This window comes from Vitis vinifera, chromosome 8 (genome assembly GCF_030704535.1).
Source record: "Vitis vinifera cultivar Pinot Noir 40024 chromosome 8, ASM3070453v1".
In the NCBI taxonomy this organism is placed as follows: domain Eukaryota; kingdom Viridiplantae; phylum Streptophyta; class Magnoliopsida; order Vitales; family Vitaceae; genus Vitis; species Vitis vinifera.
The window spans coordinates 8,388,298-8,404,152 of NC_081812.1; the positions used below are offsets into that span (position 1 = coordinate 8,388,298).

The 15,855-nt window shown below is 37.5% G+C and overlaps 2 protein-coding genes across 22 annotated transcripts; one reads left to right on the forward strand and one right to left on the reverse strand.

Annotated features, from left to right (window-relative positions):
* The first annotated feature begins 2,377 nt into the window (after positions 1 to 2,377).
* Positions 2,378 to 6,383, forward strand: LOC100260908 (BTB/POZ domain-containing protein At3g05675). 3 transcript variants are annotated; one of them, XM_002264808.5, is made up of 3 exons: positions 2,378 to 2,486; positions 3,737 to 3,813; positions 4,689 to 6,383. In XM_002264808.5, the coding sequence occupies exons 2-3, from the start codon at positions 3,802 to 3,804 to the stop codon at positions 5,997 to 5,999; spliced, it is 1,323 nt and encodes a 440-aa protein (XP_002264844.2). In that variant the 5' UTR covers positions 2,378 to 2,486; positions 3,737 to 3,801; the 3' UTR covers positions 6,000 to 6,383. The 3 variants fall into 3 exon arrangements, with proteins under 3 accessions (XP_002264844.2, XP_059594905.1, XP_019077197.1); XM_059738922.1 differs by having other exon boundaries at positions 2,419 to 2,486; positions 2,670 to 3,813; XM_019221652.2 differs by lacking the exon at positions 2,378 to 2,486 and having other exon boundaries at positions 2,494 to 3,813.
* A 3,406-nt stretch (positions 6,384 to 9,789) lies between these two features.
* Positions 9,790 to 14,679, reverse strand: LOC100255734 (BEL1-like homeodomain protein 1). 19 transcript variants are annotated; one of them, XM_010654986.3, is made up of 7 exons: positions 14,181 to 14,679; positions 13,521 to 13,568; positions 13,128 to 13,229; positions 12,120 to 12,961; positions 11,129 to 11,502; positions 10,985 to 11,045; positions 9,790 to 10,903 (listed from the first exon to the last, which is right to left on the reverse strand). In XM_010654986.3, the coding sequence occupies exons 4-7, from the start codon at positions 12,918 to 12,920 to the stop codon at positions 10,049 to 10,051; spliced, it is 2,091 nt and encodes a 696-aa protein (XP_010653288.1). In that variant the 5' UTR covers positions 12,921 to 12,961; positions 13,128 to 13,229; positions 13,521 to 13,568; positions 14,181 to 14,679; the 3' UTR covers positions 9,790 to 10,048. The 19 variants fall into 19 exon arrangements, with proteins under 19 accessions (XP_010653288.1, XP_059594901.1, XP_059594899.1 ...); XM_059738918.1 differs by having other exon boundaries at positions 12,120 to 12,972; positions 14,181 to 14,668; XM_059738916.1 differs by having other exon boundaries at positions 14,049 to 14,660.
* Positions 14,680 to 15,855: the final 1,176 nt, after the last annotated feature.

The following is a 15,855-nucleotide window of genomic DNA, read 5'->3' on the forward strand; positions in this document are numbered from 1 at the left end:
TCAGGCTCCTCCCCTCTCACTAAAACTCTCTCTCTATCATCTTTCTGTCCCATTTGGCCGCCAAAAAAAAAAAAAAAAAAAACCAGCTCACCCATCAGTCCCATGGCCACCCAATATAGCTCACTCATCCGCCTTTTTTTTTTTTTTTACCTTCAATCCCCTTTGGCTGCCCAAGAACAACTCCTTCTCGGGGTGGCCAGGAAAATTTTAAGAATAAAATTAAAAAAAACCTTCTATCTAAGGGGGTCTACAATAACACATGAACTAAATTTCATTAAGATCTAAAGAGAAAAAAAAAACTAAGACTATTCTATGAAACAAGTTAAGAATTTTTTTTAATAGATTTCACACTAAGCATCGCGAGTTTAATGATCTATTAAAATAAATAAAATTTGATTGAAATGCTGAAACAAATATTTTACATGTTACTAAGGAGATGTGACAAAACTATTTAAGGCTAAATATTCCAAAACTCTAAAATATATACACATATAATGTACTTCATTTATTATATATATATATATATATATTTCAAAAAGATGATGTATACAATCCGCAAGATAATGACAACTTTTTCTATAGGATGGTTGAAAATTTTGCAGTTAATTTTTTAGTTTTTATATACCATTTCAATCCAAGATAAAAAAAATCACTTTCAAATAAAAGAGGCATATGACAATTAAACTTGATGTGATCCCAAGTTCCTTGAACAAAAGAGCAATTTTTAAAAATATGATTAATATTTTCAACATTTTAATTGCATAGACGATACATGTTTAAGAAAATCCAACCCATTCTCTTTCTCGTTATTGAGTTTTACCTTAAACTTCCAAAATCTTCAGAAATGTGTGACTAATTCTTATCTTCAAAATGATGGACATAATGTCGTTGGAATTGTTGAAAAACAAATTCATTGGATTCCTCCAATTAATGAAATTTTCAAATTTAATTTTGATGGTTCAAAGGTATAGAATAAAACCACATTAGGATGGGTTATTGGAGATTCTAATGGAATTATAAAAATGACTATAAGTAGGCTTATGGGTAATACTTCAATAATTATTACAAAATGTATGACGATGATGTGCTAGTTGCTAAGAACAATCTTAAACCTAGAGATTGAAGGTGACTAAAAAATAGTGATAGACGGTTATAATAAAAAGAGTAACACCTTAATATTTACAATTGTCATTATATTTATAGAGAAACAAATAAAACAATAGATTATTTAGCTATGAAGGGTGTTTTTAATTTAGAATCTATCATTTGAAGGTCATATTTTCATAAAGATGCTATAAAGTTTGGTTTTGAAGATTATTGTGACTCATCCTTCAATCGAATGTGTGGATTATCTATTTCATAGTTTCTTTCCATTAAAAAAAAAAAGAAAAGAAAAAAAAAGATGATGTGAGCATTACAAGTTATTGGGACTTGTATTTTAACCAATCTATTGTCACTAGATTGTTTCGCCATGCATCTACTCAAGAGCTACTTGACATTGTCAATGAGGTAGAATTGGGGAATCGGTTTCTCCACTCAAGCACTCATGTAGATTTTGATGTCAATATCATTACTTATAGTGATCTTATTCATATCTTTGATGTATCAACAAGTTATCATGAAAAACAAATTGCAATAATAAGTACAAAACATAGAATTAGAAAAGAGAATAGATCACAATTGATGGGTTATGCAGGTTGAGGTAGTTAAGGCAAAAACAAAAGTCTCTTTTGCCAAAGCAAAAAGATGTAAAAAAACAAAAAATTTGGAGGAAAATAATTTTATTGCCAATTTAGATTTCTCTCTTATGTGTGTCTCCTTAAAGAGATTGAGAGTCTATTTGGTGGTGTTTTTGAAAAACACTTTTAACTAAAAAGTGTTTTTGAAGAAAAATAAGGTGTTTGGCAAAATTTAAAAAAACACTTTTAAAATTTCTAAAAATCATTTATAATGTTGAAAAATCATTTATAGTAAAAAAAATCACTTTTAGTATTTTTTGGAGAAATACGTAATCTTCTAAAAACATTTTTCGCTAAAACACTATCAAATGCAGTTTAAGCAAATTAATGATAATACTTATATGAATAGTGGGAAAGTTTAAAGATCGAAATTAGATAGATTTTTATTAACATGTCCATGGATAGAAAGAAAGTTTGGTTAGCTAGATGATAGTAATTCACATGTTTAATTATAATATGTCATTGTTTTCTAAAATTAGTAAAAAATTGTTTGTTTGTTCTCCATCTTAAAAACAATTTTTTAAAAAACAGCCACGGCCCTGAGGAATCAATTAAATTGATCCTCTCGACCATCCAAGCCCACACGAAGCTAGGCCCAAATATTTGTGAGCCACGGATGAACATGAGTTCACTTAGGCCCAATTTCCACCGCAAAGATGAGAGATTGTTGAACTGAAGGATTGTATAATGAGAAATTGTAAAGAAAAAGAAAAGAACTGAAAGGAACTTTTTCCCCAAAGAGAGGAGGTAAATGACCTTTGAACTTCACTTTCCATTTTATTTTTATTTTTTTTTGTCATTTTGTTTTTTTTTTTTCCATTTTTTTAAATTTCTTTGTTAATTTTCTCATATGGGACTGTAATGCGAATTTCTAGTTTTAGGTTCATCTTGGTTGAAGCTCCCAATTAATCTTCCATTATTTGTTATCAGTTACAGATTACTGCATATTTACAATGAGCTTATAGATATGGCAGTTCCTGTTGCTTCCCCGTTGGGATTTGTTTTGAATATTTTCAATATGAAACGAAGAAAGCGGAAATGAATGGTGTGGGTTTTGTGGAACTCTGCAAGAAACTTGGTGAATGAGACAATTTAGGATCTGGGTATCTCAAATTGGGAGCTAGAATGTGTGTCATTTCTTATGTTAAGTTTATTTGGAACCCCTGTTGCTTAATCCTAGAATTTTTTTTCATTTAAGTCTCTGGTGTTCTTGATGTAGCCCATGTGCTTGTTGATTGTCTTAAAAGAGAGCCATCACCTGTTACATAACATACAGATTTGTACTCATTATGTAATCGCATCAATGCTTGATTAGTCAGTTGGAGAGAAGCTCAATGGCTTTTTGTTTTTTGTCTTTTTTTTCTTTCTTTCTTGCCCTTTTCCTCTAGACTTAATGGAAAAAAAATGGCATAACTTAATGGTAATGTGGTATTTGAAAGATGGACTTCTAAAGCGGAATAAATACTTCAACTCTCATGGCCTATCTCTTTTGGATTCCACCTAGATTGGGTAGATATTTGGCTTTTCTGTTCATTGGATTGTTTTATACTTTTTAGAATTTAGGAGACCTCGTAGTCCATGGTAGTATTGGCCATTTTGTTACAATTATAGATTGTGCAATGAGTTGAATCATCCAACTTTGCTCATTCAAGACAAGTTTTGTGTCATGTAATTTTATATGTAAGTGGTTTGGAGCAGATAGGCTGCATTTAGTTGCATGGAATAGGGGTCTTTGAAGTTGAATTGGAGACCCTGACTTTAATTGCAACATTTAGATGTAATTCTTTTGGTATCATAGCCTAGTTTCCTTCTCATGATTCTTTCTGGCAGTTGGGTTTATGAGTTATGACTGATTTTCAGTGCAATAGCTGGGTGTATGTTAAACCACAAGATCCAATATTTCTTGCAGTTTCTTTTTTATCATTCAACTGTTTAGAAATTACTAGTAGTTGTGCTATCTTGTGTTCAAATATATTATCATTTGATTTGTGCTGCAGACTCTTGTTTATTTTAAAGGTGCTGCAATGCATGAAAGATATACTCATTAGTGAATATTGCTTCAATGGAGCCTCCTGTAAGTATTTTCACTCGCTTGTTCATTGTTTTTTCTTCCAATCTGTTTCATGCTTCCGTCAGCTAAAAGACATGGCAATTGAAGAATCTCCTCTTTGGTTCTTTTGATTATTGCCCACTTTCGTGTAACACTGTAAGAATTACCTAACCACTAAATTTTCATTAACTGAATTATTGAATAGTCACAGATAGGGGTGCAACAAGCTGCAGTGAGCCATTTATTATTCTGTTCAAGATTTTTTTTTTTTTTGGCTGCATCTGTATCAAGCTCGAGTTTGATGTGGAGTTCGACTAAGTTTGCTCATTCACACGGACCAAACTTGAGCTTGAATCGAGCTAGTTAATTAAATTAATTTGCTATTCATCTTGTGTGCAAGTAATTATATTCCTAAAAACATGTTTTAAATGCTTATTCAGTTCCTAACCATAGCATATTAGTAATGCAAATTTGTTTACTTTCTCAAAGTGTTTCCTTGGTTGTGTTGCCAAAATTAGTCACCCACTACCTTGAGTTTTCATGAGCCTAATCAAACCAAGCTTGGAGTTGCCCTAGCCTGGCATGTTAAGTGATCAAACTTGCACCCTGAGCATGAGTCTTAGTCATTTAATTTACAAACAACCTTGATCAAGTTTTAGTTTCTTAATGATGCAAGCCTGAGTTTGTCATGAGTTACTTGGTTTCTTCTAACTGTAATTACTAGTACTTTGATTCTTATGGTCAGCATTACTAACTTATTTAGTATATAGCTACTTATGATTAGATTGTATTAGTTTTATATCTCACAGTCAAGAAATTTTTGTTTTTATTCCTTCCTGAACTATTGCATAACAGCTGCTTAGTATGCTCTTTTCCCCTTGCACTCCTTGTTTCATCAGAGTAATGAAACAAGGGCTCCAAGCAGGATTGGTGACCGACCCACAAGTGATGTCGTGGTGAGACTAAGAACACAGGAAGGTCGAGATGACTGGTTATACTGTCACTCCCATGTCCTTGTAGAGAAGAGCAAGTACTTTGCTGATCGACTCTCTGAGAATTGGCCCACATGTCAGATCCTAGATTCTCGCAACTGCGTTGAGGTCTATTGTCAAGAATCTGACTTTGATTACCATGTCAATGTTCTACGCCTGCTCTATGTTGTTATGGATGGCTCTGTAGATGACATGTGGCATGGTGTCAGAAATGCCCTTAGCTGTCTACGAGTCGCGGTTGAGCTTGGTTGCCAGCAAATTATTACTGCTTGTGTGAACTACTTGGAAGCAGTACCTTGGGAAGAGGCTGAGGAGGACGAGATTCTAAGAACCATACCAGGCATGGGATCTCAAGTCGAGCCAATTCTTGCCCGTCTTCAACCAGTCAATTCAACAGCAATAGTGGGCATTTTTCTTTCAGCCATTCGATTTGCCACATCATCACCTCCTCCACATATGAATGATCTTAAGTCCTCAGCCCAAGAACAGCTTGAGTACATGCTTACTGAAGATGATGATGCCCCTCTACTGATGGCTGATGATGAGATAAAATTTGAAGTAAGAGAATGTGTGATGGGACTATTAGCCAGATTCAACAATCTATTGGAAACTTTCTTTTGTGAGTCTGGAGAATCAGTTACTATGGCAGGAGAAATGCTATTATTTCAATCCTATTTATCAGATATGTCATGGGCTTGTCAGATTTTAGGTAAGTTGGAAATAATGAGGGAGTTTGTTAGCACTTGGACTGATGCATCAGAAAAGATTGTGAAGGCTATTGAGCTAGCAAGTTCAAAAGCTGATGTGCTCGAGATGAAGTTGAAGGTTATTGAGGTGGCATCAAAGGTTTTAGAGGCAATAGGGTATGGAACTGTTATTTTTCCAGCTACAAAACGACTTCACATGGTGATGGTGTGGCTTCCATTTGTGAGAGTCACAAAACGTTTGATCGATTCTATCCCAACTAATGGTGATGATGCTCTGACATTCAAATTGGATGGTGAGCTTTGGCAGTCCTTGGAATCTGCTTTTGTGTCAATAATTGTTGCATTGCCTTCAGGGGATCAGGCAGAGATTTTGACTGAATGGTTAGGGAATGAGCATATCCGTTACCCAGACCTAACTGAGGCATTTGAAGTATGGTGTTACAGATCAAAGGTTGCTAAGAGAAGGCTGGCATTGTTAGGGGCCATCCATGGTGTGACAGATGCATTATGACCCCTCAATGGTAAATCTTTTACGTCTTTGTTTCCCTTGGTTGCTCTTAACACTGTTTCCTTAAGGTGTTGAACATTTGGAACAATCCCTTTTGTACCATAAACCAGAACAGGGTTTAAAAGGGAAAGTAATATGCAAATGGAAAGGTGTCTTAAGCAGAGTCTATCAAAAAAAAAGAAAGAAAGGTGTCTTAAGCAGTGGCCCGTATCTTGAGCTCCTTGCTACAAATTTCAATGTCATTGCAAGCTTGTAAATCTTGTGATGTCATTCTGATTGTAAATTTTGTGATACGAAGGTGTTTGATTTTGGATAGTAATTTGAAATTTCAAATTGTACAATCTCCTGAATATTTTGTTTAGTTCAACTTAAAACTTTTCAATTTAATGTGCATTATCTGAGAAGGGCTTATGGTAAAACTTTTTGAATGTATGGAAATGTTTGCTTTGTCTGGACTCATTGCTCAGCTGCCTAAACAAATTTTGACAGATTTTTTGTTGTGTCTGATTTAATTCCTCGTAAGAAAAAATCCAGCTGTTTTTATAAATTATACCTGAAACTTGTTTTGAGAAAATTGTGGACATGCACTTAGTTGACTTGAGAGGTTTCTGTAGAACTGCATATAATTGCTATTACTTGTTTCAATTTTAAGAAAGGTTGGATCAGGTGATTAGTTATTCCCTTTTGAAAGGTTCTAGGTACTGGCAGATTTATGATCTATGATCCCCATGGTCATGTGGTCTTGGAACATCTCAGTCAGACACTAAAAAGTCTAGCTGCTAGCCAAGTCTTACTATATGTCCATTTAGGTTACCCGTTTTATCAGATTATAAAAAAATGCAGGGTTGCCAATTAACTGGCTGAACTGTCCAAGACCTAAGTTAGCATACTCTTCTGCTCTGGATCCTTCGTTGTTTTTGTTTTTGTTATTTTTCATTTTTCACATAAGCCCAACTTGGTCCAGACAACGATGTTTGTGTTGGGGATGCAAGTCTGAACATGACAAGTAGAGTAGGCAGCACTATTGTCTCAAACCCAGTTTTCCCCCCACCCCTAGATGGAGACTTGGTTGGAAAATAAGCAGCATTGAGTTGTACAAGAAGAAGAGAGAAGAATACTCGATTGAACATTGGCAGAATCATGTTCAAAGGTCAGGATCCTACAATCTGCATTCTTAGCTTCTGAAGTTTATTTCTGAACTTTTTTGGGAATGCAGGAACAAGTGAAGATAGTGTTTAAGCTTCCTCAGAGACTAGAATCCAGGTGAGTGGTACAACCTCCATAAAAGACTTGTTAGGTTTTGACATTTTCACACTGCACTAATATTGTCTTCTAGTTTTCCATTTATTTACCCTGTCAGTTGTTGAGTTCAACTACTCTATGGACCTAAACTAGTTCAATTATTAGATTATCATGACTAGTACCTGAAAGGACCTAGATTTTACAGGACTACCTTTTCAAGACAGGGCCATTTACCGTGATTGATACTGGTGGTTGAGCAAGCTGACTTTTGCACATTTATTTTTTGAACGTATGTGAACTACATCAAATGCAGGGCAAATAAAACAGGGACTAACAAGAAGCCAAGTGAATATATATATATACATTCATATAGATGGACAAAAGTAAAGCAAAGCTAGCTAGGTCATGGGGACAATATCAACTGAAGCTTGAGAAGGATGATGGAATCAGTACGTTTATCACCTAGAAAAGGCTTAGCAACAAGCATTGCAGAAACCCTAAAGACCAACCTAGTCATGGTCAGGTTGCACCTCTGATTTCAGGGCCTGTAACCACTGGGCCGATCCAAGCCCACCCTGATTAATCTTTGAGTTCATGGGAGGAGCCTGAAGCTGCTGCAGCCCAAGAAGCAGGGTGGCTTTGTTTATTTGTTTGTTGTTGGGTGTGTGTGGGTGATTTTTTTTTTTTTTTTTTTTTTTTTTTTTTGTGGGGTCTGAGATATAGATAACTTATTAAAATCAAGTTCGGGAAAACTGGGGAAAAAAAAATTAAATTGAAAATTCAAAAATAAATTATATGAACCAACATCATCACCAGCCAGGGGTAGGGTCCTCACCATGGTGGTTAGAGTCAATGGATGACTTTAGCTGAAATAATAGAAAAAGCAAGTGCAAGTTGGAAAATTGTCTGTATTATTAATGGTATCCTTTCCATAGAAGCAATCTTCAAAAAATAATAATAATAAAAATGATGAATTTGAAGTATATTTTATTATTTCCCATAAGCTTTATCTCAAGTTAATTATCCCTTTGTTTTTGTATTTTTACAAGGGGGACTATTTTTCTTGCCTTTTGTCCTATGCTTGTGGACTTTCTTGTGTTACATGATTTTCAAAACTCTCAAGCAAAAATTTCTCCCATGGGGTCCTCATTTCATTTGCCTTGATGTGCTCTACAAGATTATGTTTGCTTCAACTGTTGCCCACAACATCTAGATGTGGAGTCTCTATTCAATGTGTATCAAACAAACATTCAAAATGATTCATCATCTAAGATATGAAAGTGATATTACAGGTCCCCTACTGAGTCTGATAGCACCAAATGATGTTTGCCAACTTTTTCCCTCATTTCAATGCATTTTTCATGTGCTTCATGCACATCATGTATTCTACTTTCTCTCTCATTTTGGAGTGCTCACAGGTTTGTTTCCTAAAATCATCCATGGAAGTGAGTTTCCCAGAAATTGCCTTTCATCAAGGAAACCAGGGCTCTCAGGAGCCTTGCAGCTATTTGTTTACTTCTTTCTTCAGGTGGAATGATTGCATGTAGCCTAATCTTCAAGGATTTTGACTATTCTGAAAGTATTATTATCATTAAGACTTGATTAAAATGAATTGTTTATTATCTCCTCTTAAGGTAACAACAAAATATCTCTAGGTTGTTGTGATGAACTTTGGTGTATTTTCAATGCAAAATCATGATATGGCTGCATAGAACTCAAATCTATGGCATCTACAACCAATTCCATATTTTAATTGATCTTACTAATTGGGATTTTGAATCTTTGATCATTCTAGTATCCTCAGTGTCTTCATTTTCATGCTACTTAATGATGCTGCTTCTGGTTGGTATGAAATTCAATTCTCTATAAACCCCTCTTAACAGTTAGAGAAAAAGGTTATACATGCCCTGTAGCAGTTGGTGTTTGAAAATTTGAATGCCTTAAAAATCTTCATCATCATTCACAGTGATTAAGTCCATGTATGAGAGACAGAGTAGCTAATGTGTTCCTTGCTTTATTCATTTCTATCGGCATGAAATTCACCAGAATTCAAGATGTATACCTACTACTTACTCATATTTGAGTGGGAATATTGAAAATTTCCTGCCAAACTGGTCTGGGATTCAACATAAAATCATAAACCATACACCAGGAACTTGACTACAAAGCAAGAATAGATATGGTATTCGAGATTCTACAATAGTGTATGAGCATTCCCTTGAAATCTTAAGAAGCAAAACTAGAGTTTTGTTTGCAGTTATAGATGGAAAGCAGCAGAAAGTCTTCCTAGCAGAGAGCATGAAAGATAGGAGGCTGAAAGTGATGAAGAAGGCTCCAAGTTCGCCAATGCAGGGTCGGAGAAAAGGAATTGAACCACAAAAACGAAGCATGTTTTTTTGTTTTTTTCCCAGAGACTCCCAACAAACCCTTAGAGAAACCAGGAATAGCAACCAAATGAGTGTTTACTATTCCTACTTTTGCTTCGTTCATGGAACACCTTCACATGAATATATATATATATATATATATATATATATATATATATCTGTAATACCCAAATAACTAAAATTTCATATCCATCTCCAAAACTTACAAAAATAATATACAATCCCCAACCATATGTTATCAAATCCTAATCTGTCTAGGAACTCAAATGGTTCTCTGCAAAGTATAAACCTGTACTAAAGTAAATTTTCTTCTTTCTTTACACTACCCTGCACTTTCCTTGTTCCCTGGTTATAGAGGGAATTGGAAGAATATATTAGAAGGGGCCTTGATGCTGAGACCGCTCCTCTTGCAGTGTCTTGCTTTTAACTGATCAGGCCACAGTCAGGCAACAACTGGGCTGCAAACCTCTTCCCGTTCTGCATGTTGATGTTCTCGTATGCAGCTGTAGAGTGAGGTGTGGTAGTGTTGATAGTGCCATACTCGTTTGGTTCACCCATGTCTACTCTTCTTCCCAATTGAATGTTTTGGTTTGGGAGGAAAGTTTGATGGGTTCCTGATAAGGAGAGGTTTTCACAGTGTGGGAGACCAAGGGTGAGAGAAACACCATTGCCTGAAAACCTTGGAGTGAACTGCTCGGCATCAAACCGTCCAATTTCCCCAAGTGAGTACGACTCGAATCCTCCAATGAAGTTTGTTGGGCCTGCCATTAGCGGATAGCCATCTCTGCCCTGCCTCTCATTGCTGAACTTCATGGAAATGTGGTGGTGATTTGCTTCACCGGGCTTCACATCCATGTCCATGGATGGGACACTAGATGGGGAGTGCAGGACATCGGTGCTCCTTGGTTTCTTTGGACTTCCTTGGGCCATCCCTTCCATTTCTGATGGCCCCATGAGCGTGAACCTGGGCTGGTTCCGGGCATTTCCTCCTCCAATGGGAGATGTTGCAGCTGTGGCCATTGAGATCACTGGAGGAGCACTCTTGTTCGTGGGATTGTCTGGTTTGGATTTGAAACTTCTAGCTTGGTTCTCAGAACCAGGGCTTTTCTCTTGCTGACCACTGGACTTCAATGCTGAATCTTCCAGGTTGTTGTCCTCGCTCTTGCTTGTTTTCTCCCCTGATCCATTCTCTTCGTGGTCCTTGACTTCCTCCATGTACATTTCTTCCACCATTGGCTTCCAGAGACGAACCCGAGCATTTATGAACCAGTTAGACACCTGCATTATCACAAAGCTCTGGTTGAGAGTTCCCATAATCTGCAAACAAAGACACAAAAAACCCAAGATTCTAGCGCGCACCTGACTCCGGGTGAGCCCTGTTTGTTTGGCGAGCATGTGCTTGTCTGAATCCTTAGGATAACTGAAACACAACCAAAATATCTCAGCAACTGGAATTACTGGGCTTTGAAGGGGAAAAATAAAATAAAATTGAAAGGTGCTTACGGGTGGAGGAAGTGTTCAAAGAGCCAAGCGCGAAGAACAGAAACAGATCTTTCAGGCAATCCTCTCTGGGGTCTCCAAACATTCTGTTGGATCATTCCCAATTGTTGAAGAGCCCGCTGCTGACGAAGCTGATGATCAACAAATTTGAGTCTTGAACCCTCAATCTTCCCTCCAGTGCCATCTTCCTCCCCTAAACTCTTGTTTGCCGCTCGAATCTGCCCCGATATTGCGTCTTTCAGACATCTGAATTGCTTTGAGATGGTCTGCAGCGCAAGGGCTGTGTAAGTTTTGGCGGACCCGATCCCTGCCGCTTGCTCGAATGAAGAAATCACAATCTGCATCTGATGATGATACTGCCGGTATCTTTGCTCCACCTTCAAACCACCACAAATAATGAGCAAGTCAATTTACAGTTTCACATGCTGCCATGATATTACAAAGCACTCTGTACCTGTCCTCAGAAATTTCAATTTTCTGCAAATCATGAGAGTACAAAGCACATGTTTCTGATAAAGGAAAAAAAAAAATGTTTTCAGATTATGCTTAATAGAATCCATGCTCCAGGGGAAGAGGGGAAGACAGAAACAGAGCCTGTTCCATGAAACTGAAAACTTTGCTTCTTGAATTCCTAGAAAAAGTTGTTCGGTTCCGCATTTTTTTACTCAAAGATTCTGGTCATAAAATTTTTTCTGACTTTAACAAATCGATTAAAAATTTTCAAGAAAGTACTCAATGAAAGGAACATCTGACAGAAACTCTGACACAATTTCCTTTCATGGATTTCTTGTAAAAGGGATCTGATCCATCAACTGATAGAGACCCATATCAAAATTCCCACATATTTTGCATTTTAGCCCCCTCATGGGCTTGCTTCGGTTGGAACTTGAAAGGATGAAAAACAACTCCATTTCCAAAATAAAAAACAAGAAAAAGAAAAGAACTTCACCAAATTGGAATGGTAAAACAAGTATTACGAGCCCTCATGTCATACCTCATCAAGCATGTTGAGGAGCTTAGCTTTCTTCATCTGAATCTCTTGCCTCTCAGCAGTTGAAAGGTCGGCGCTGCGTTTGGTGCTTGTTTCTCCTCCAATTAGGCCTTCCCCAAGAGTCTTGGTTGCCTCACTGCTGCTCTTCTTAGATGGTGTTTCGGTTTTAATTCCATTTCCCACGTTCACAACCTCGTCCAGTAGTTGCTGAGCAGCTTTCAAGTACTTGGAACTCAGTATCACACCATGCATACCCGAAACTCCGTTTGAAATTCCCGACGCCGACGACGATGACGCCCCCGAAATTCGCATGTCGTCGCTCACCGGTGATATCGCCGTCGCATGCTGAGGAGGGACCTCGCGCTCATTCCCGTAGGAACCATAGGCCGGCGGTTGTTGCGAAGAGAGGCTTAGGGAGAGACCCTGCTGGGAGCGTGGAGTATCACGCGCCGCCGCAGTGGTATCAATTGAGCTCCAGAGATTGTAGTGAGGGCGCTGGATGAAGCCAGGAAGCCCTGGGATCTCATGGTGGGCGTGCACGGATGGAGGACTGGGATCCGATGAGGCGGAGGGGGCAGTGGCCGATAGTGGGATGGAGACGAACTGCTGGGTCTGAGGCGGCGGCGCGTGGGAAAGGTTGGAGGGAGCGAGTGAAGCTGCGGCAGAATTGAGGAAGACGAAATTGGGGTGCAGCGGAGGGGGCGGTGGCGCGTCCGAGTATCCAACGTAGGCAGGGTTCATGAGAATGAGAGTCTGTAACCCATCAGCTTGGATTTCTGAATTCCCATGAAAGTACGTCGCCATCGATTTTGAATAATATTTCCTCTTTCTTGGAGTTTATATCACTGAAAAGGGACTACGTTCATTAGGCTTCACATCCAACACAACAAATTCTCACTTTCTCTCTCCCTCTCTCCCTCCCTCCCTCTCTCTTTCCAAACAGAGATATATAAATACCTTTCACTTATAAACACTTATGTATTGTATGTACATCTACATATATAAATATACCTGGAGTGATAAATCTGGGTGTGAGAATCAACCCATTTGCTGCCTGAATCAACTGGTTCGGAATTGTGAAGCAACAACTGCAAGGGTCTTATCAGGCAAATCCTGGAAAAATCAAGAGACAAGAAGACAATGATGAAAAAACCCACAAGGCCAAATAGTCAAAACCTGCATAATTTTGATTGGAAAAGGGTTTTAGAAGGACCCATCTAGGTGCTCTTCTTCTTCTTCATATATTCTAGCAACCAGAGCTTAATAAAAAAGCTAGAAGAAGAAGAAGAAGGAAAAGGAAAAGGGTGCAGACTATGAAGGCTTGTTGGTTTTATAGAGAGAGAAGAGAGGTGAAAAGGAGAGAGAGAAGAATTGATTATGGGCATTAGTTAATATTATTGGTACCTGGTGTGATGGAAATCTGAGTGTGCACGTGCTTCATCATCATCGGCACTGCAAAGGAGAGAGAGACGGGGAATTTTACTTACAGTGACACAAAACCCATATCAAACTTTTGAGAGAGAGAGATGATGATGACGACCAAAAAAAAAAGGAAAAAACAGAAGACTAGTTATAGCAGATAATACATGAGAGAAAGGTGTATATATACATGAAAACATAACACAAACACCGCACACCCACCTCTCTCCTCTCTATGATCTATCTATGGATTTATAAGAGCAGAGGTCTTCACTTAGGGGAAGCCCCTCTGTCAGGCTCAAGTCTCTGCAAAACTCTTACCTCAGCGCCCAAAAGGCCAAAACCCCAAAGAAATAAAGAAAAAGAAGGGGTTAAAAAGTCTTATAGCAGAAAAGATGCCCATCTTTACTCGGCTCATTATCCACACATTTTTCTCCTTTTTCTTTTGCTTGGAGAGAAAAAAAACCCAAAAAAACTAAAAAACCAATTCGAAAACATATAAAAGAAACATACAGTGAATTTGATGATCATGACATGCATGTAAGCATTATGGTGTTTGGGGTTTGAAGATAGGTGTGGGGTGCATAGCATAGGGGTTGTTGCCCTTCTCTATCCCTTTCTTTTTAAGGCTTTTGGGGGAAGTACCTCGGAGTAGATCAAAACAAGGGAAATTCACTGATTTGACGCTCCTTTTCAAATCATTTGATGCAGTTGGGCAGCCCTTTGATGAGAAACGAAGAACTTTTGAGGGCGAGAAAGAGAGAGATGTGTGTCTATGTGTGTGTTAAAAATAATGCCATTTCAAAGTGTGTCAGAAGAAGATACAAACAGCTGAAAAACGAGGAAACGTCTCCTTCCACCAAAGCTTAATTTAATGAAAAAGGAAGGCAAGGAAGATGATGATCCACAACAGGTGGGGGGCTGTTGGGGGTGTGGAGGGGTGAGGGGGGTCCTATCCTCCAATATGAAATATCTCCTTGTCTTTTATTTTCTTTCCTTTTTCTCTCTTTTTCTATTTTTTGTGGTTGGATGCCACAGTTTGAAGATAAAGCAATTCAATTGCTAAGGAACACTGAACCAACCACCCTAACACCTACTTTAATGCTCTCAAAACCCTTCAAATCTTTTTTTTGTCCATGTAATACTACTATTTCTATATCTATATATATATATATATGTATATATATATATTTCATTCTCATTTACCAATATATAAAGCTTCATATATTTATATAAACTCAGAAAAATAATCAAGAGTGCCCAATCATATGGGTCCTACTTTGGGATCCCTTTCACTAAACCTACTACCAAATTATAAAAAATTACACACGCCAACTTTACATTGTTATACCATTTCATTGTCCCTCCATCTCTCCTTTCTCTTCTCACTCACCTACGTCAATGCAAGGTGGGTCTATCTTTGGTATTGAAAAGCTATTTTGCGTAGGAATGCACTTAAGATATGAATATATAATCAATAATATAAAAATATATATTTAAAATAATTAAAAAAAAATCTTTTTTACCCATTTTATATAACATTTTCACAACCCCGTATCATATCTTAATCAAAGTAGTTGATAGATATAACTTAGCCATGTTTGTCAAATAATACCTTCCAAGCTTATCATTAAATACACCCAACTGTTAAAATTTGAATTTTCTTTTCATTGTATCCATGCATGATTGAAGAGAAGTACCATGTCTTTGCACTACTGTACCATTAACCGGATTACAAGGACAGTTTCCTTTGATGCAAGGCAAATGACAATATTAATTTCACTATATTAAATGAAACTCCTGTGCCTGTGTACTATTTTCTCTCCACCACCAAAATCTTCCATTAGTTCCATCACCATCAGGCTTCAGTAACAAAATTTGTAAGAAGGCACGCAGCAGTGGGAAACTTTAAAGTCTTGGATGTTAATGGGGGCAAGTCTTACAACTCTATCAACATTAATCTTCATGATGGTCAGGCAAAACCAACAATGTGGTCGCTAGCCACTAGGAACTAGGAACTTAACTATTATTAATTTAACATAAATATTAGCTATATATGACAAGGTCAGATGATCAACTGTTGTGATCAGATGGTCAACTGTCATTCTCAAAACAGTATCAATGATTTTCTGAGGCACCTCATACTTGAATTCCTAAGAATCTCCTGTGAAAATAACTAATAATATACACAGGGGTTTTGCATGGTAGTCTTTGATGACTACTTACTTCCTTTATCTTCGAAAGGCAGACAAAATAACTAATTTCACTGCTGAGCTTTTGGTGGTGAAAGGTACTGCCACTGCAGGAGGGCTGATCCGTG

What these genes read in the sequence shown, in the direction of transcription:
- LOC100255734 (XM_059738906.1), bottom strand. Translation starts at nt 12,920, where the DNA reads ATGGCGACGTACTTTCATGGGAATTCAGAAATCCAAGCTGATGGGTTA. An exon ending in TCCTCAACATGCTTGATGAG is followed by an intron (nt 11,503 to 12,119) that starts GTATGACATGAG and finishes GGTGGTTTGAAG; the next exon opens with GTGGAGCAAAGATACCGGCA. An exon ending in TTTGAACACTTCCTCCACCC is followed by an intron (nt 11,046 to 11,128) that starts GTAAGCACCTTT and finishes GTTGTGTTTCAG; the next exon opens with TTATCCTAAGGATTCAGACA.